This window comes from Pristiophorus japonicus, chromosome 6, assembly GCF_044704955.1.
Source record: "Pristiophorus japonicus isolate sPriJap1 chromosome 6, sPriJap1.hap1, whole genome shotgun sequence".
NCBI lineage: Eukaryota > Metazoa > Chordata > Chondrichthyes > Pristiophoridae > Pristiophorus > Pristiophorus japonicus.
The window spans coordinates 2,048,583-2,070,656 of record NC_091982.1 but is presented as its reverse complement, the minus strand read 5'-3'; the positions used below and the strand labels follow the sequence as shown (position 1 = coordinate 2,070,656).

Genomic DNA, 22,074 nt, shown 5'->3' with positions numbered 1-22,074 from the left:
GCCTCCATTATTCCCTTGATTATTGCCCGCCCCATCGTGAAGTTATTATTTGGGGGCCTATAAACTACGCCCACCAGTGACTTTTTCCCCTTACTATCTCTAATCTCCATCCACAATGATTCAACATTTTGTTCATTAGAGCCAATATCGTCTCTCACAACTGCCCTGATATCATCCTTTATTAACAGAGCTACCCCACCTCCTTTCCCTTCTTGTCTATCTTTCCGAATCGTCAGATACCCCTGTATGTTTAATTCCCAGTCTTGGCCACCCTGCAACCACGTTTCTGTAATGGCCACCAAATCATACCCATTTGTAATGATTTGTGTCGTCAAATCATTTACTTTATTTCGAATGCTGCGTGCATTTAGGTAGAGTGTTTTCATCCTAGTTTTTAAACCATGATTTTTAGTTTTGACCCCTCCTGCAGCCCCTTTATATTCAGTGGCCCTTTTTGTTTTTTGCCTTGGGTTTCTCAGCCCTCCACTTTTACTCATCTCCTTTCTGTCTTTTGCTTTTGTCTCTTTTTGTTTCCCTCTGTCTCCCTGCATTGGTTCCCATCCCCCTGCCATATTAGTTTAACTCCTCCCCAACAGCACTAGCAATTTCTCTATCCATGCTAATTCATTTCCTCTGACTCCGCGAACCTTTATCTTCTGCAGTAACCTTTTGTGTGGCATCTTATCGAATGCCTTTTGGAAATCTATATACACCACATTCATCGGTACACTTCTATCCACCATGCTTGTTATATCCTCAAAGAATTCCAGTAAATTAGTTAAACATGATTTCCCCTTCATGAATCCATGTTGCATCTGCTTGATTGCACTATTCCTATCTAGATGTCTCGCTATTTCTTCCTTAATGATAGTTTCAAGCATTTTCCCCACTACAGATGTTAAACTAACCGGCCTATAGTTACCTGCCTTTTGTCTGCCCCCTTTTTTAAACAGAGGCGTTACATTAGCTGCTTTCCAATCCGCTGGTACCTCCCCAGAGTCCAGAGAATTTTGGTAGATTATAACGAATGCATCAGCTATAACGTCCGCCATCTCTTTTAATAACCTGGGATGCATTTCATCAGGACCAGGGGACTTGTCTACCTTGAGTCCCATTAGCCTGTCCAGCACTACCCCCCTAGTGATAGTGATTGTCTCAAGGTCCTCCCTTCCCACATTCATGTGACCAGCAATTTTTGGCATGGTTTTTGTGTCTTCCACTGTGAAGACCGAAGCAAGCCGGCCGCCGTTACCCACCCCCCGGGTGGAGACGGCACAGCCCCCAGACCCAGTCACTACCTCGGCCATGACCGGGAGCAAAAGGTCAAAACCAACGAGTTCCCCAAACGGGACCTGGAACAACCAGGTTCCCAACACCGTTAGAGAGCAAGCAGAAGATGTGAGGCCACACATATCTGTGGCTCTGCCCACCACTAGGCAATGGCAAAGGCCCTGAGTCCTGGCATGGTGAGCGAACCAAGCCCACCCCGCCAGCAGGGGGCGCAGCGCTGCCATCACACGATTAGGATCCCGTCCGTTTGCTCTGGAATTAGCGTCCTCACATACCTGTACTGCTACCTCAGTACTGACCATGACTGAACCATGAATGCAATCAACCCAATCCTGGTGCACAACCACAAAATGTAATGAATGTAAGTCACTGAACCAAGGTGTTATGATACGAACCGTAAAAAAAAAAGTTATTTCTTTCTTTGTACTTGCACTGTGTCTGATCCTGTATATTAATGTAACGGGCCAGCTGCCAGAGCATATAGTGCAAAGGTAATTGGCACAAAGGACTTGGGGGATAGTAATGTTATACAGTCTCTTTGTAGTCACTGTATAGTTGCATAAGATGGAGACTTGTTTACCTGATGTACTTTCAATAAGGTTTACACTGTGTATATACATGCTGGCACCACTAGAGGGTGCAACTGGTGGAGACTGGGGTTTCCTGCCCTGGTGGCAGGGGCTGTATAAAAGAGGAGCCACCATGCGGCTGTCTCACTCTGGAGTTACGAATAAAGGACCAAGGTCACTACAGTTTGAGTACAACACATTGCCTCGTGGAGTCATTCATAGATACATTACAGACATAATACTTGCAATCATCGAACCACTGGAGAGAAAGACTGCTGATCTGATTTCAACTCCAAGGAGCCACGTTCCAATTCTAGCAACCATGGATCAACTAAGTTTGCGAATTTATTACTGCATCATCTGTTACATCTCATATTCTGGCCTTACTTATTGATATTTTATGATGTAATTTAATTAATAATAGAATACTAAATACAATTGGCTTCTATATTAAAACAAACTAATTTGGTTTCCAATATACAATAATTTGGGGGTTTACTTTAACAGAATGCTATGTTCCTAAAGTTACTCACCAGGAATTCCTTTGGATGTTCGCTCGATCGGCCTCTGTAACTTTGATGGAAATTCGATTTACGCTGTTCTTCTGCTGCCGTAACGGCAGCTGATTGGGAGAATCCCTGAGGAAATTCCTGGTGACTGGGGTTTGAGATTATTTTGTATTGTTTTCAGAGTGAATACATCGCCCCACGGGATGCAAGAAGAGCCTGGATGACGGGATTCACTGGAAGTGCAGGTAACACAGCAGAGGTTGAAAGATTATTCTACATGCTCAAACATTCAGGGAAGGATGGCTTTATTTTTTTTCATGTGGACATGCTGATCAAAGTGTAGGCATGTCACCTTCTGCCAAGTACGACACCAAATGCAGTGTAGGGCTTGGACGTGTGGGGGAGGCATGGCTTAGGATGCAAAAATGTTTGAATTCTATAAAAGCAAGTTATTACACCTATTGTGGGTTTCAACATTCAAATGTTATATATGGTGCCACAATTTGGGCTTCTTTACTCGTGTCCAATACAAAAGTCAACTTGTGTAGACGAGCCCACATTGCCTATGAACTGAAACAACCTTGTGCATGAAATATATAGGATAGTGTGCTCCAGGGAAAATTGCTTGGTTAGATGCTTTAATAGTATGAGATGCCTTCGTACACCCCCAATCTCTCTGAAAGACGGAAAACACCAAGCTGTGCAGTTCAGGCTAAAACTACTATTTCAAATTTATTATAAGGTGTCATTTTTTTATGGAAGCAAGAATAAGTCAGCAGATGAGATAACATCCAATGGATTTTCTGACAAACTGATAATGATTGTGAGATTATTAGAGTTCTTATTAGCAGAATTATTTCGCTAAGGTTAAATGCACACAGCTCTAGGTATTATAGAGCTCCATCTCTCCCTGGTAACATGAAGCCAAACAGATGAATCTTGTGGATTCCTGAACTGACCAAAGGCAGGCCTCTGAGCATACAGCTGTGAATTAAAACCAGAGACTGAAGACATGATGCAACACCTGGACCATGTTGACTGAATCCTTCTTCACATCTTGTTTAGCGTTTGGCATAAACAGATTAGATATGTCGACAGCATGTTGATCTATGGATGAAAGCACCTAACCTGGATTCTGCAGACCAGCACAGTTTCAGCATCAATTTGGAGACAGTAGGGTAACTTTGTTCAATATTATTCCAATATAATCAGTCATGACCAAAATACTTGTCCTTTCAAAAGAGGCACCATTTGATTAGTTACACTTCATAAGTTACTTTCCAAACCAAACATGCATGTTTTCGCTCAAAATTCCTCCTCCCCACCCGCACACATTGCAGAGACATTAAAACAGCACAACTTTCTCCCAGAAAGAAACCATCAGAAGCCATTTTAGACTATTACAATCTTAGGCATAGCTACAAATGAAATGGAAAGATACAATAAACAATTTCTTATCAACTGAAACAGGATAGATCTGTCAAAGGGGGTACATTTAACTCAATGTACTCTCTTTGCTGCAAGATTCCCTATCCCCTGCTTCATTGCCACCTCTATGTTTATATACTCCAGATTTAGATGAAGTGTGGCTCCTTATTATTGTTTAGTATTTGCATTATATTTTATTTTACTTTTTATACCCAATCTTTGAATTAGTTTCCACATATTTAGAGGCATTCCCCTGGTCATGTTGTGGGATAGAAGCTTGTTCACTCTGCTTGTATTTTTAATCATTTCCTAGTCAGGACTGGCTGCTGCTCTCCTTGCTGGTATGTTGAACTTCATTTTGAGACTATGCAGCCACTGCAACAGTTTAATGTTTTTGGGCTTGATATTTTACTGTTAAACTAGAAGCACATTAATCTGTCTCGCAACATCTCTTCCTCAGCTGTAGACTTTTCATTATCCATGGATGTTGGTAATGGTATTGAATGTTGTTGCTGGAGTTCAAAAGGCACAACACACTTGGGAACTGGTTTCTTCACAGTTATCAACATCAGACACATGTTTGGATTAAGGATTATGAGAAAAAGGAATGAGTAGGATCACAAACCCAATTGTGTACCCTTTTCTACCAGCTTTGTTCACCTGTCCGAAGGGTGTAACACAGTGGGCACAAGAGACTTCCACCTGACACATTAGTCAGCTTTACTTAGATATTAAAATGTGGATGAGAATTTCCTGCACACGAATTCCTGACATTCCTGCCTAAGGGACGTCTTAATTACTTTCCTGACAACTAAGTGTCCGGGGCTGCTAGGGATTGGGAAATAGATGGAAGCTCATTTAAAGACTAAAGTAATATAAAGCTAAGTGTTTTTAAGCCACTCCTGAGACATTTTTATATTTTTATTTTTGCTTTCTGGTACCTAGGTTCTCAATTATTTTACATTACTTTTTTACCCCAACTGGCAGCAATGGATTTTCCAGTGGGAATGCACCTGTCTGAGGTGGGATTTTCCAGTGGGAATGCACCTGTCTGAGGTGTTTGGAAGAAGGAGAGGAGGAAAGGGGTACGAGGCCGCTCAGGCTGCATAAGAAGTGTTTTGTTCCCATCACCAGTCTTCACATACTGCAAGCACAGATGAACACACCTCGCTTTGGTAGATAATTAATGTGTGTAGAGCCTCCTATTCCCAAAGGATGCTGGGGCAGCAGATCCAATGGCACAACTAAATTAAGTCAATGCCTGATTAACTTTCTTGGAGACATTCTAATCGCAGTATGTCCTGCTTTTTGTTACACTGCATGCCAGGATGATCAACAGCTAGCAGAGATCAGTTGGCCACCATTGCAGGCCCTGACACACCTCCCTCACAGTAACTGTGGGTACCTTTCCACAGGACCTGTCTTCAGAGAGCCAGATACAGAGCTGTGCCAAGTGCTGCAACTATACCAACAACTATCGGGCAGCATAAGGCTGGCACAACCAATAAAAGGAGCAGTCGACCTTAAGCCTGTTTCAACTTCCCTCCAGGCATGCTGCAATGTTGACCGATGAGAATAGATTTGTGGTTTGAGAAAGAGGGCTCTTCCCCATCATTATCCCTTTCCTCCTGCCTCTGCTTCCCTCCTCTCCTCTCCCTGTTCCACCACCATTTCCTCTGTCCCTCTCCTCATCATCCAAACACCACCTGTCTCCTACATCCCACCAGCTTCCCACCTAAAATGGGCGGGAAAACAGTCAGAAGCACTTAAACCAGGCCTGAGAGTTCAAATAAAAACCAACACCAAAACTTACTTGACGAAAACTGGCCTGGAGTGAAGATTGGGACATGTATCTTTCCAAGAGCTTAATCAAAGTGCTGGACAAACAATCGATACTTTAAACAATAGTCACCATTATATTGTAAAGTATCAATTGTAAATTATAAATTACCAATTGAGTTGCATACTGTTTTACGTACATTTCTGCTTCTGTCAATCGTTTTATTTACAAATAAATCTCATCAGAAATTTATGCTGTAAAAAATAGGCTGCACCTGGGGGACCCTGGAGAGGGACCATGTGGAGTCCACCAATAAGAACATAAGAACATAAGAATTAGGAACAGGAGTAGGCCATCTAGCCCCTCGAGCCTGCTCTGCCATTCTACAAGATCATGGCTGATCTGGTCGTGGACTCAGCTCCACTTACCCGCCCGCTCCCCGTAACCCTTAATTCCCTTATTGGTTAAAAATCTATCTATCTGTGACTTGAATACATTCAATGAGCCAGCCTCAACTGCTTCCTTGGGCAGATAATTCCACAGATTCACAACCCTCTGGGAGAAGAAATTCCTTCTCAACTCAGTTTTAAATTGGTTCCCCTGTATTTTGAGGCTGTGCCCCCTAGTTCTAGTCTCCCCGACCAGTGGAAACAACCTCTCTGCCTCTATCTTGTCTATCCCTTTCATTATTTTTAATGTTTCTATAAGATCACCCCTCATCCTTCTGAACTCCAGGTCTACTCATTCTATCATCATAAGGTAACCCCCTCATCTCCGGAATCAGCCGAGTGAATCGTCTCTGTACCCCCTCCAAAGCTAGTATATCCTTCCTTAAGTAAGGTGACCAAAACTGCACACAGTACTCCAGGTGCGGCCTCACCAATACCCTATACAGTTGCAGCAGGATCTTCCTGCTTTTGTACTCCATCCCTCTCGCAATGAAGGCCAACATTCCATTCGCCTTCCTGATTACCTGCTGCACCTGCAAACTAACTTTTTGGGATTCATGCGCAAGGACCCCCAGGTCCCTCTGCACCGCAGCATGTTGTAATTTCTCCCCATTCAAATAATATTCCCTTTTACTGTTTTTTTTCCAAGGTGGATGACCTCACATTTTCCGACATTGTATTCCATCTGCCAAACCTTAGCCCATTCGCTTAACCTATCCAAATCTCTTTGCAGCCTCTCTGTGTCCTCTACACAACCCGCTTTCCCACTAATCTTTGTGTCATCTGCAAATTTTGTTAAACTACACTCTGTCCCCTCTTCCAGGTCATCTATGTATATTGTAAACAGTTGTGGTCCCAGCACCGATCCCTGTGGTACACCACTAACCACCGATTTCCAACCCGAAAAGGATCCATTTATCCCGACTCTCTGCTTTCTGTTAGCCAGCCAATTCTCTATCCATGCTAATACATTTCCTCTGACTCCGCGTACCTTTATCTTCTGCAGTAACCTTTTGTGTGGCACCTTATCGAATGCCTTTTGGAAATCTAAATACACCACATCCATCGGTACACCTCTATCCACCATGCTCGTTATATCCTCAAAGAATTCCAGTAAATTAGCTAAACATGATTTCCCCTTCATGAATCCATGTTGCGTCTGCTTGATTGCACTATTCCTATCTAGATGTCCCACTATTTCTTCCTTAATGATAGCTTCAAGCATTTTCCCCACTACAGATGTTAAACTAACTGGCCTATAGTGACCTGTTCGAGGACTTCCACAACCAGTGGGCACTGCAGGACGTTAAAATATCATTGACCACAATAACAAAATACTGATTTAGTTTACATTGTGCTTTTTTTCAGTTTGATTGGGCTTCAGGTTAGATTAATTTGTCAGTGGTGTCCTCCTGGAGGGAGGCACTTATGTTACTGCTTTCTGTCCAGTGACACTGCGGTTCTTAGTGACACCCTTACCTGTCCAATTAAAATTGACTAATTTCCTTTGCCTCAAGTGTAAATCTGGCCAAAGCAGGTGCAATAAGATCTGAGAAAGTCGTCTACTGTTGAGATGTTTTCTGCTTTTCAGATTGACAAGTGATGTAGTGGGTATTCTTTTTGTTCCCCAGTAGCCCATTTATTGTTCGACCTGTGCTAATTCAGTGCTGGTTTCAGTACATGGGAGACATTACTATACTTATAGAAATTGTACTCAAGCTCTTTAAATAGAAAAAAGCTGTTGGAAAAAGGTCAAACTGTAACAGTGATAAGATGAGTATCGGTTAGGGCGATGATGGGAGTGGGTGGAGGAGGCTGCTGGTTGTGATTTATCGAAAGAAAACAGACTAGTTGAGCCTCATGACATGATCCTTTTCCTAAACCTTATGAGCTTGTACTGTAGATGAAATAGATAATAGGCTGCGACCAATGCCAACAAACAATAAGCGGACCACGTATGCGCGTTGCCAGTTCGTCACAGTAGCGGGTTCGTTTAAAAAAGTGTTTAAATACCGGGAGGGAGCAGGCTGCTTCAAAAATGCTGACAATGCATTATGGGGAAAAAAAAGGCGTTTCTGGTTCGAGATTAACGCATCGTACACTTCAGCGCAGATTCCGGTTGTTGACAGCAGTCAATCTGGAAATGATAATGGATAGTTGGCAGTAGCCTTTAATAATGTAATTTAATGTATAACTGCCATCTGAGCCCTACTTAGTATATGTTAGATAAGATTCAAACCTAAAGATAATTTCTTGGTTAACTATTACTTCTTATAATATATAAACAACAACTTTAATAATGATTCTTCATCACTTTAATGTTGGCCTTAATGTTGACACTAATAGAATTCTTCAGAACATGATGCATACACGTATTTTACATGACACAGATTTATTTATTGGCCGATAAATATTTTAGCCTTTAGACCACAGGAAGCTCTGTGGAGTTATTTATTTCCTGACTCAGCCATTTATTTAAGTCTGCAGCTCATGCACTCAGACACTGAGACAAACCCCAACATTACAGTAATAATGCTGCTCAGATGACAGGAGTCATTTTATAACTATAATATTCATTTTATACACTAAAAATATATAATTTTCACTAATTGAATGACGATAAATAAAGTGTATTAAAAACATTCCTTCTGCTATAGATATCAGCCTGGCCCAATGGGCAGCACTCTCACCTCTCAGTCAGCAGGTTGAGGGCCAAAATCCCACTCCAGAGACTTGAACACATAATCTAGGTTAACACTTCAATACAGTGCTGAGGGAGTGCTGCACTGGCAGATGTGTCATCTTTTATGAGACGTTAAACAAAGGCACTGTCTATCCTCTCAGGTGGATGTAAAAGGTCCCATTGCATTATTCAATGAACAGCAGGGAGTTGTCCTGGCCAATATTTATCCCTCAACCAACATCACTAAAAACAGATGATCTGGTCATTATCTCATTCCTGTTTGAGGGACCTTCTGTATGCAATTTGGCTGCTGTGTTTCCTACATTACAACAATGACTGCAATTCAAAACTACTTCATTGGTTGTAAAGTGCTTTGGGATGTCCTGAAGTCATGAAGGAAGCTACATAAATGCAAGTTCTTGTCCTTGGAAAGTACAGAAAATCTTGAACAACACATTCTCTCTTCAACAGTCTGAAGCAATATTAATATGCATTAACTTGGTGTAGCTTCCCAGCATGCCTTCTGATTTGGTCAAATTTAACAATCTTGTGTTCTTTCCTTTGTTGTTAACCAAATGCTGCTCTTTTACCAAGTGACTCAGGGTTTCTAATCCATCCCTTTGAACTTCCTTAAACGCTGGTATTAAAAGTTCATATTGAAAAGTCTAAAATTCTTCACAATCCATTTGGGAAAATGTCACCATTCACTGTAAAGTGTCCTTAGTAAGATGTGCCCATCTGATTGATCCCTAGGTACTGCAGTAGTCAGTAAGAGGAATGCTTCACTCTGGACAGATGGACGTTACTGGATTCAAGCTCAACGTCAGATGGGCTGTAACTGGGAGCTCAACAAAGGGGAAAGTGAGTCTTAACAGCAACCAGACATTTAGAGATCTCATTTTATTGGCCTGCCTTCATTTTTCTAAAAAATATATTATTTTTCTTAGTGACGATTGTAGACTGGATTATGAGTGAAACAGGAGAGGGAGAAACAGTTGGTGCTGATCCCTTTGTGTTTTCTGTTGGTAAGGAAACAGTTCTCATAAGCTTTTTCTATTCTATTTACTCTGTGCATCCTCACCATGTTTAAATTAAGTCTCATTGCAACCTCCAACTCTAACTCATTTATTTCCAAGGACCTCCAACCAGAGCAACTCCTTATCGCCCTCCATCTCGCCTTCCTCCAATGTCAAGCTTTTAGAACCCAAGATTGGATAGTAAATATATTTTCCTGCCTTTGCTAATTTTAGTCAATGGCTGGGAACACTATCATGTGTCACATTGTCACAGCTGTTGTATTCCGCTTCTAGCTTCAAAATGGTAATGATCCTCCTTTAAGAATTGTAGTGCTTTTGTTTCATATAACTTTACCAGTATTTCAATATGTGTTTTTTTGTAAATGGTTGCAGTACCATTATAATTCCTGCATGTGGCACTGCTGGGACATGAGATGTCTTCTCAGCTGTTCCAGCAGCAAAGTCACGGCACCCCTGACTCAAACCAATTTATTTCACTTGCTGGAACTTACATAATCATTTATTAGAAGTGGTGAAAATTGAGAGTGCACGAATTCATCCTCCTGAACTTCTGTTTGGATATGATCATTCCAGCCTGCTTCATTTCTGTTTTTTTCTATAATATGGAAGAAATAGTCATGTTTCATGAAATGCCTCCAATAGATCAGCTCCTGTGCGCAAATACAATATAGTTCAATAAGCTCTACTGCAAAAGGGGAGTGAAAGAGGAGTAAGGGGGATGAGGAGTCAGGAGGGGAAGGGTAACTGATTGATATAGGTAGGAACGGGGGACAGGCAGAGCAATTGGAGTAAAGGGCATAAGTTAAAGGGGAAGGGGGATTTAGAAGGTGAGTAAAGGAGTGTTGAATTGGGGAGGAACAGGAGGAGAACAGATTGGGAAGTTGGGGTAAAAAAATGGGTATTAATGGGAGTAAAATGATGGGTGAAATGAGAGCGAGAGGATAGGGGTTTATGGTTAATAAAAATTACATGGTAGAGGAGGATATAACTGTAAGGGAAGGTCTCCAACCTCATTTTCTCCCCAGCCTGTCCTCTGAGTTACCAAAAGTCTTACATCTTCATGCACTTCCTGTTTGTCCACTTATTTCCTGCATTATGATTTAGCCATGCTTGGTGTGACAACTTTTTCATGCCTGGGGTAACAACTGGATACTTTACTTTACAATTTACTTAAAATTCTTAGCTACTTATACTTACCTTGCTGTGCATGTCTCCAAATAGTAGGTGGCATTGTTGAGCCTGTTACCTCTGTCTCCAATCTGACCCATCCACAAATGCTAGCTCCAATACAACCGCCACCTTTCTTAACAGCCTTGCTGCTCTGCACCCAACCCCATCATTACCTCGATCCTCTTCTTCAGCACATAGTCAAAGCTGAAAAATCAGTGCAGTACTGAAGTAGCACTGCATTGTTGGAGGTGTTGCCCTCCAGATGAGATGTTCATGAGATGAATGCAAAACACCCAATGGCATTACTCAAAGAGCAGGGCAGTTATCTTGAAGTCCTGACCATCATTTATCGATTAATCAATATCACAAAAATAGATGAACTGGTCACTAACTCGTTGCTAATTTTGGGGCATGTGTGCAAATTACCGATTGCTTTTTTCTACATATCATCATCATAGGAGTCCCTCGGAATCGAGGAAGACTTGCTTCCACTCCTGAAGTGAGTTCTTTGGTGGCTGAACAGTCCAATACGAGAGCCACAGACTCTGTCACAGGTGGGAAGCGGTGGGTGGGACTGGTTTGCCGCACGCTCTTTCTACATAACAGTGCTTTGGACACAACGTGAAAGATGCTTTATAAATGCAAGTTCTTTCTTTCCTCCTGACTTCTGCCCCAACGCAGACCACAATGCTGACCCCAACTCCACCTTGCTTTCCATGTTTCCTATTCCTTTCCCACACTCAGATCCCAACATTATTCCCAACCGTGACCAGCATGGCATAGATAGCGAAACAGGAAACAGAGATATTGGTATCAAGACAGAGGCACATCAAGGGCCAGCAGAAAAAGACAGAGTCCAAAGAAGTTGAGAAAAACTGAGAGAGATGGGATGGAACAGATGGCTTGATAGATGGGGGACACAATATATAACAGATTTATGTACAAAGTAAATGAAGAGACAGAAATCAGAGGACAAAGATACAGCTTAGCAGACCTGGAGATCAGGGGGAAAAAAAGAGAGACATAAATTTAAATGCATAAAATATAAATTTAAAACAAATATTTGGAAGACTTTTTTTTACTGAGAGTGAAAAATGTTTGGAATAACTTCTGAGGTAAGGTATTAGAAGCAAAACTGATAATGACATTCAAAATGCAGTTGGACGCTACAATGGAAGAGCTGGGTACCTGAGAGATAAGGTTGGATGAACTGTATGTCCTTTTTTATGCTTGACATTTCTTATGTTCTTATAATAAAACTCTTCAAGCCAAGTTACCATCGAATATTGAATAATAATGAGGCAGCAAGCACACTTCTTGCTCTCAAACAGGGACTCACACAAGCCAAGAAGATCTGACAAAGTAGGATAAATAATTCCGGAGAGAAAAGGAGACATTCTGAATATATTGCAATCACATAATAACAGAATGGCAAATGAACAACTGGCACAGCAAAGAATCGAACAGGAGGGAACAAGAGATCATTAACCATAGCTCACCAAAGTCAAAAGAGTGACTGTGAGAACCCTTGACTTGTCTAATTATTATCCCTGGGGTAAAAACCATCCAAAATTCCCACTCTAATAACTATCCAATAATCTTGCTGGAAAGTGCCATGGATGTGTATATTGAGCAAGGAAAGGGTGAGACTTAGCTACAATGTTCTCTGCAGTTGACTGGATTGCTGATATGTTTGTCTGGTCTCACACATGACGAATGATCACTTGTTCAATGTATCAGAGGACAGCTGTTATCTTTGGGTCTGTATTTCAGCAAACACCAGCATCTCCAGAAGAGGAAGGGAGAAAATAGGGGGAAAATGTTCCTCTAATGAAAAGTATTCCACTGGATGATCTCATGAATTGAAAATATGACAGTAGAAGTATGACTGAGATGCCTCCTTTGATGGCCCGAAAATTGCGGTCAGAGGCTTCCTGCAGACGGACGTCTCCAACTGAAAAAAAAATTCCCAAAGTACCTGGTGGTCCCGGAGAAATGTATACTTACGTCCTAGATGCGCAGTGCAGCGAATGGGCTCACGCATCCCAGGAACATAAACGCAACCTGGGATCACGTGGGCCTGGACCACCAATCAGAATGTAATATTTTCATTGACAATAATGAGAGATTTGTTTGTACGAGCTCCCATTACTATTAATGAGAATACCCCCAAAAACACAGAAACACCATACAATAAATAAATAAATAATCTCATATTTAAATTTATTGAAATTGAATTTAATGAAATGTTTTAGAAAGTAAAAGATTTTTTTGAAATTTTTTTAAATATGTTTTAATAGGGTTAAAAATAAACTTACCTTACTGGGCAGTGTTTTGAATTAAAAATTAGTGATAAAATTTAATTTTTCTATTTTTTTAAAACGCTTACGCTGGTAAATGTAGGCTATACACTTGCTTTTACCAGGCATAAGAGATTGAAGGGCATTCGCTGGGCAAGAGAAAACTCCGGCCGTGAATGTCCTTCTCCCGGGGATGGGTGCGACAGATCGCAATGCTGGTCCCCGGCGCATGCGCATCGCACGCCGAGAACCGCCATTTGCAAAGCCTCTTCGGACACGTGCGCTCATCGTACGCACCGGGAGAGGCCGCAATTTTCAGGCCAATGGAGAAGTTCAACGATAGAATGGAACTGGGGGCATAAATATGTGGCAATATAATTGAAGGCAATTTAATGTATATCATCAATTTTGAATCCTTGAACATTGTGACATAAATAGGGACCTTTAATTGTCAGAATTTTAAAACTTGAATGTTAATAATTTAGGATGAGAAATTTTCTTTGTATAAATTGTGTTGTGTTTCAGATGAGATTTTAAAATAAGATCCCAACTGTTGGTTGAGATGGATCGTAAAGATCTCACAGCACTATTCAAAAAAGAGCAAAAAACTCTCCTGATGTCCTGACCAAAATTCCTCTCTCACTAAACACCACAAAAACAGATTAATTGCCCATTCGCCTCTGCCATTCATGGAATGCTGCTGACATAGAATGGTTGCTGTGTTTGCCGATGTAAAAACAGTCACTGTACTCCAAAATGTAACTCAATGTATGAAGGGCTTTGACATGACAGGTGCTATCAACCATTTAATATTTAACGAGGATATGGCTACTCTAGACAAACAGCAAGTTAATAGCTAAATGCATTCTGATCTCTGATATGCTTTTTGTTTCTTAAACAGTTGCGTGGGAAAGTTACAGAAAGCCTTTGCTTCAAGGCAAACGATCCTTTGTTGCCAAAGAACACAACTTGGTGGATGAAATCTGGGGTGCGGAGCGCCCACCAGTACCTAAAGAGAATATTTTCAAAGTGCCAGCTGAGTTTCTTGGTAAACTATTTTTCTTAAGCTTAAAGGGAAAGGATGGTATACACGGGATACTTTTGTTTAAATTTTTTGCCATTTTAATGGAAGAAAGTTCTATTAGCACCAACCTAGAGAGCCTTAATTATGGAGAACATCTCTATGCATCCTGAAGTGACTCCATCGCAAACAGTGGAGGGTACAACTTCAAAGTGATCTGAAGGTTTCTCTGGAGCCGCCCAAACTGGAAGTCGGCCTACAAGCTAGGAAACTTGCCTCAGCAAGCAAGATTTCCCAAATACAGCCAGCTCTGCAGTCTGTCTAAGGTCATGTATGAAAAATGTTTACCTGAAGAATCTCCAGCCAGTGAACCATATAATTACTATAGATGCAAAATAACTTGCCTTGACCCTTTCACCTGCGACAGTAGCACTGGATTTTCTCCCTCCCCCCCCCCCCCCTTCCATGGAGCCCACTGAGAATATTTAGTGAAAGTGCATCGAGGAAAATTTGCCTGGTTCTTGGTGGCGTAGCGGTTGTAGAAGTGCTGCTCCAGGCCACTGAGGGAAACCTGCTGCCTTTTAACTCGGCAGGAAGGCATTGACCGCTTTTTCTCTCACTCTTCCTCCCTTTCTCAAAATGGAATGTTCAATAGCTGCACAATGATCCATTTAATGACTTGCAAGCCTCTCGTGCCCAATGTTCTACCATTGGAGCTACATTATGTGAAGCATGGGATTAGTTTATTGTTACTTTTCTAACTGGAAAGTCAAAACTCCCATTTAAAGAGCTCCATTACACAGCTGTTCTGGCTGTAGAAATGATGAATACATTAGTTAATGCACTAACCTCGAGCAAGAATTAATATTGAGTATATCTTTGCCTCTGGTGTCGTGTGTTAGTGGTGATCCTTAATGAGAAAAATACATGGAGATTCCTGTTTACAGCAAGATGTTATTCATTGTATTTCACAAAAACACAGTTTACTTATTGCTGCCTATTGAATCTGACAGAATGTATTTTCCATTCCATTTAGAATAGTTGAGGTCACCAGACGTCAAAAGAATATTACTAAAGGCACTTAGATATTCAACCATTGGTGTTCTCACACATTCAATAGATGCATCACACTTAACAGAATGCACTGACCATGCTTCCTCAAATCAAATCTAATAAGCAATACCATACAATAAAACCCATTCTAACGAGCTATCAGTCTAAAGTGATGTGGAGATAATGCAGTCAACACAATGAAAACATTTACTGTACAGTTAATTGGGATTGTGTGATCAGTGAGTGGATAGTTAATGTGGAGCTAACGGATCTAGCAGTTCAAAACAGGGCATCCATGAGGCACTATGAGCCATCAGCAGCAGCAGAATTGTATTCCACCCCAATCGGTAATCTCATGGCCCGGCATATCCCTCACTCTACCATAACCATCAAGCCAACGGACCAACCATGGTTCAATGAAGAGTGCAGAAGAACATGCCAGAAGCAGCACCAGGGGTACCTAAACATGAGGTACCAACCTGGGATTGGATGGCAATGAATAGAATGGAGTGGTGATTGGGTGTACAGTGGATTAGGTCAGCACTGGATCCTATAGACAATGGCTTGATTGTGTGGACAGTGAATTGGTTGGGCAATTAATCCGATGGGCAGTGGCTCAGATACACAACAGATCCAGTGAGCAATGGATTAGATAAACATTGGATTGGGTAAATAGTAGATTGGATGAGCAGTGGATAGTATGGGCAATCGATTGCATAAGCAGTGGATCAAACAAGTAGTGGAGCTGATTAGGTGAGTATTGGATCAAATGAACATTGGATCAGGTGGACAGTGTAATGAGTGCTGTGGAATTCTTCTTTCTTTTGCAGGATAAATGGAATTGCATATTATTTTGACACTTTGCCCCAATGGCCCACAAAAGCTTGCCTCACATCAAATCCTAATTGAGACCAAATATTTTTTATATAGCAAACTATTGCCCTGCACAACATATGCATTGCCCTGTATAGCATGCTGATCTCTGCAAGGCATCTCATCCTTAAAATTTAAAACCTTTTTATTCATAAAGTTAGCTGAAAGCTTTTCAAAATCAGACTCCATGCTTGCTGTGTTAATAGAATGCTTGCAGCTGAAAAACCAACCTTTAACTTTCCTATTACATTACTTTTTATAAAACATTAGCATGAGCAAACCAAAATATACTCAACCATTTGCTAAGGATCAGGGATTCGGGTTTACAAAAGGTTTTAAATCTTTCAAACCATGAGGCTGCTGGGACTTTGGGACAAATTGTAACATTTTCAAATAGTTGTGACATTGTAGATTTCCGCATTTTAACAATTTGCTTATGGTAACTGCATGTGGCAAAATCAGACTACATTACCAGCATTTACACTGATCTTCCTAATGGGAGACAAGGGAAAAATTCAGGTCCTGGAAGAAGCGCAGTGCATCAGAAGATTGAGTTCAGAAGAAATTGAGATTTGAGAGAAGGCAACTGGGAGAAAACCTTATAAGAATATATATCAGGTAGCAAGTGGGAGGAATTGCCTTAGTCATCGTGTGCAGCAAAATCATGAACACAATCTTTTTCATTTACAATATCACTGCACATAGCAACCAGAGTACTTTGTCCCCTTAAATGTTAACTGAAAGGAGCAGAGTATAGGGAGTCCTTGATATTAACACTGGGTGGCTAAAATGCGTTCCCTTACCTTGATGGGTAAAGCTGGAGCATTACTCACAGTAAACCAGGAGAACAGAACAAAAGAGCACAGGCTCGATGGGCCAAATAGCCTCCTTTTGTGCTGTAACCATTCTGTGATTCTATGATTTAAAGAGCAGAAAATGAAACTGGTGAAGGTCAAATTAGGGTTGATGTCAGGAAAAATATCTTCACAGAAAGGGCGATCAACATATGGAATGGTGAAATGGCCTTTGAGACATAGTTATAAGGAGTTGTGAGTTTTCTTTTCTACCTATATGATATGCTAAGATGACCCAAATGGCATCCTTCACATGTGTTTACCTTGTGGTCTTGTGAATGCCATTCCCACACAAATAAACTATAATTAAGATGAAATCCTGCTTAAGGACAACTGTTCCTTCTCCATTTATCAATTGATCTTAAAGAAGCTCCAATACATTCACTCTGTCAGAGGTGGCAGTTTTTATCATCTGTATATTGTATTGCAGGAAGAACATGGCAAATGAAGGTAAAAGATATCCGTACACAGATGAAAAATAATCCTTACAAACCAACAGCAGTGTTAATCTCTGCACTGGATGAAACTGCATGTGAGCTATTCCTTCTCAATGATTATTTTTCTCCATTTTTAGTTAATAAATTATTGCAGTAAATTAAGATGATTAAACATTGAGATAAGATATATTATTTGAAATGTGAAATTAAGATTTTGGGGGGGAAATGTAAAAATGTCATTTGGTGGAGTCGGTGTGTTTCTGGTGAGATTGAACTTATGCACATTGTTGGAGCAGAGTATAGAGAGCTTTACTCTGTATCTAACCTGGCAATAGTTGATACTAACACTGGGTGACCAGATTTCCGTCCCTTACCTTGATGGGTGCAATATCTCAGACCACTTTGTGTAATTATCACACCTGCCAGCAGAGGGAAGCAAGTCCTGTTCATTGGCAAGTTCCTGGCTGGAATGTAAAGGATTGTTAAGATAGAATGTGATTGCTAAATAAAGACACTACTCTATTGATCTTGTGAAAGGAATGATTTCCCTTAAATATTTCATTTGAACCCAGTTCCATACACAAAATTATTTTTTTAAAGCCTATTTGTGCTGTCACCATTTTTTTCACTGAATAAACTGAAATGTTAAGTAACTTTGAATATAAACTTATTTCATATCTGATTCCAGCTTGAAAAAAACAGCAGTATTTCATTCAAACTAAATTAATGGAAACACAGGTTGCTGAACAAAAATTAACTATTTCTGAAACCCATTTACTCTTCAATTAACATAGTCTCAAATTACACTAATATTTTGATTGTATTCTTAAGGAAGATTACAGTAAATATCCAATCACAATTTTGTTCTGCAGTAAACCTTGAGTAATTTTTTCAATCATTAAAAGTGTAAAACTGTAATATTTTCTTCAGTTTAATTGAACTTTTTAAATATCGGCTAGAAACTACTTTTAGCAATACGAACAAATGAATGTTTAACAAGTAAATGTTTGTATGCATCCCTCTGCGTGCGATTTAAACAAGCTAATGAATCCAGAGGAATGTCATCCAAACATGTTGCAGGTGTATCCCCTACAGGTATTATACAATTTGTAACATGAACTCAGCCAGGTTTGTCACTGTGATCACTAACCACTGCCCTTGCTAGAAAGTGTAATTTTAACTCTGGGCCAGTTTCGGGCAAGCAGCGTCATGAGTTAGGAACTCACCTGCCACTCCAGAAATGAGGTCAGGGTATTTTAACTTGTGGCCCTCATTTAAATCCCTCCTGGAAAATTGGCGGGAAGTGGTGGAAAAAATCCATGCCTGCCGAAAGCACATAGGTGACGAGATCAGCTGCTGGGTCTATCTTACGGGGTCATGTCTGCGGCAATGGAGGTCGAGGTTTTCCATGTGTCCGGCTCCTCCTGGCCCCACAAGGAAAAGGTTAAAAAGTTAACGGGGGGAAAATTCCAGTCGGAGGCTTCCTTCAGACGAACGCCTCTGGCCCGGAATTCTTTTACAAAAATACCTGGTGGTTCTGGAGGCGCCTTCGATTGCGGTCGGAGCCTTCATTCAACGCGTAGCGTACGGGAAGATGACTTCCCCGTATGGACGAAAAAGCTAGAGTCACGTGGGCCTGGACCACCAATCACGATGCAGTATTCTCATTGATAGTAATGGGAACTCCGTTGTTACGAGTTCCTATTATTATCAATGAGAATAAATCCCTAAAACAAGAAACACAACATAATCAATAAAAAAAACACCTCACATATTTAAATTAATTGAAATTAAAGTTAATTAAATGTTTTAGAAAAAATACATATTTTTTGGAAGCTTTTTAATGTGTTTTAATAGGGTTTACAATAAACTTACCTCAATGGACAGGTTTTTTACTATAAAAATGTGTATTTAAATTGAATTTTTATATGTTTTAAAACTCTTACACTGGTAATAGTAGGCAATGCGCCTGCTTTTACCAGATGTAAGAGTTTGAAGGACATTTGCTGGGCAAGAGCTCAATCTCTCCCGCACGAATGTCCTTCTCCTGGGGATGCGGAGGATCTGTTGAGAGAAATCTTGACAGAACGGAAAAGCCGGTTTTCGTTGCATGAGCATCATGGCCCAAAAAACGGCTTTTGCGAGGCCTCGCCGGGTCCATGCGCACTTCGTACAGACCCAGCGAGGACGGAATTTTAGGCCCAATAACTTTACCTTTTTGGGCCTCTTCTGGCCCTGGATTCCCTTCCCTGCTGTCTTCACACAAACTGACAAAGTCAAAATATTGGTTGGGTGAAGCATGTGTATTCATGATGGACTTAATGCATAGGCATATGGAGTTTCTAATATTAAAGGTTGAATTTTCCTTTAATAGTTATAGAGCCATACCTATGGCAGAACACCAAAGTTTGATATGTACACAGCTACAGTTGTCACTTTATGTACTTTGTATGATGATAATTTCTTAGTTGTTACATTCACTTGTGTTCTCTGTGAGATTTGGCTGCAGTTGTGTTCAATGATGCAACATGCACTCGTGACAGGATCAGTGATGTAGATAAGAATCTATTTGCTCATCTCCAGACACACACAGTTCAGATGTGAAATCTCTCACATTTACATTTTTTCACAGGGAGTACTGGGTGCTGGGGGAACAGCTACCATTAACTCTCATTATTTGGATTTCCTATATGGCCACACCATATGATTTACACTTGAAGCGTGAATTACCCCGAGGCAAATTAAGGGGAAAAGATAGAAAAGCAGTGGGCCTGCATGCATACCTACAGCTATGGAATGCTTTGACCCCACCCTCGGCTAATTTAAATCCCCTGAAAAAAGGAGTGTTCCTGATAGAAAGCAATACTGCATCAAATGAAAAGGAAATAAATTATGTATCATTTTTAGCAATTGTGCAAATATTACTTCTTATTAAAATAAACTTTCCTTAATGTTTTCATCTAGGGCTGTTCAACCTGCGAGGGAACGACATTCCATACAATCCCTTTTTCCAATCTTACACACTGTTGACTGCAGATTGGATCAGGTATTGTTCATTCCACGGCACGATTAAACTCAACTTGAGCAATAAAGAACAAAAGAATCAGAAACTATCTGAGGAAACTCAGTACAGGTTGAGCATGCGAAATCCAGAGTTCCGAAATTCGGAATGTTCTGAATCCGGACACCGGGCTGATCCGTGGCGGGGTCGTCCGGAAAACGGAAAATGTTCCGAAATCGGGACTCCCCCACCTCAGCGCCCCGACCGCGCTCCTGCTTTCGGCAGCCCCACCTCGCCCCCTTACCTCCGCGTAGCGACCTCCCCCCGGCCCTCGGCGACCCGACCTCTGACCCGGCCCTCGGCAGCCCAATTTCTGACCCGGCCCTCGGCGGCCCGACCTCTGACCCAGCCCTCGGCAGCCCAATTTCTGACCCGGCCCTCGGCGGCCCGACCTCTGACCCGGCCCTCGGCGGCCCGACCTCTGACCCAGCCCTCGGTGGCCCGACCTCTGACCCGGCCCTCGGCGGCCCGACCTCTGACCCGGCCCTCGGCAGCCCGACCTCTGACCCGGCCCTCGGCGGCCCGATCTCTGACCCGGCCCTCGGCGGCCCGACCTCGCCCCCTTACCTCCGCGTAGCGACCTCCCCCCAGCCCTCGGCGACCCGACCTCTGACCCGGCCCTCGGCAGCCCAACTTCTGACCCGGCCCTCGGCGGCCCGACCTCTGACCCGGCCCTCGGCGGCCCGACCTCTGACCCGGCCCTCGGCGGCCCGACCTCTGACCCGGCCCTCGGAGGCCCGACCTCTGACCTGGCCCTCGGCGGCCCGACCTCTGACCCGGCCCTTGGCGGCCCGACCTCGCCCCCTTACCACACACGGTCCGACCTTACCACGACCCTTGGCGGCCCAACCTCCCCCCCGCCCCCCAACCCTCGGCGGCCCGACCTCCCCTCAGATCGGCGGCCTGACTTCACCTCTTCCCCCTCACCTCGGCCATCCTCCCCCCCTCCCCCTCCCGACCCTGCCTGACCCCGCCTCCTCCGACCCCACCTACCTTGGCCCAGACAAAGACGTTCCGAAATCTGGAAATACCCGGAATCCGGAACGGCCTTGGTCCCGAGCTTTCCGGATTTCAGACGGCACACCTGTAACACCCTAATTGAAGTGCATTTCCCTGGATTACCAATCAATTAAAAATTGGGAAAACTACAAGAAACCATTGTCAAGGACAAAATTAGTTCTCACTTGGAGAAGCTTGGGTTAGTAGGGGACAGCCAGCACGGATTTATTGAAAGCAAATCATGTCTGACTAACTAGATTGCATTCTTTAATGAAGTAACAGAGAGGGCTGATTGAGTTAGTGCAGCAGATGTTGTATATATGGACTTTCAAAAGGTGTTTGATAAAGTACCTCATAACAGACGTGTTTGGAAAATAGAAACACATGGAATTAAAGGGACGCTAGTAACTTGGGTAAAAAAATTAGCTCAGGGTTAGGAGGCTGGAGAGAAGATTGCAGAGGGTTTTCCCCAGGGTCGGTCTTAGGACCACTGCTTTTTTTGTTATATATAAATGACCTGGATTTGGGTATAGGGAGCACAATTTTGAAGTTTGCGGATGA

At 42.1% G+C, this 22,074-nt stretch overlaps 1 protein-coding gene across 1 annotated transcript in view; it reads left to right on the top strand.

Annotated features, from left to right (window-relative positions):
• Nucleotides 1-22,074, top strand: part of xpnpep2 (X-prolyl aminopeptidase (aminopeptidase P) 2, membrane-bound) — a 156,525-nt gene that overhangs the window by 14,348 nt on the left and 120,103 nt on the right. The window contains exons 4-9 of the mRNA XM_070882526.1: nt 2,550-2,613; nt 9,462-9,569; nt 9,656-9,733; nt 14,117-14,263; nt 17,447-17,548; nt 20,418-20,499. Of these exons, the coding sequence (XP_070738627.1) occupies nt 2,550-2,613; nt 9,462-9,569; nt 9,656-9,733; nt 14,117-14,263; nt 17,447-17,548; nt 20,418-20,499 (581 nt within the window). The remainder of the gene's footprint in view (nt 1-2,549; nt 2,614-9,461; nt 9,570-9,655; nt 9,734-14,116; nt 14,264-17,446; nt 17,549-20,417; nt 20,500-22,074) is intronic.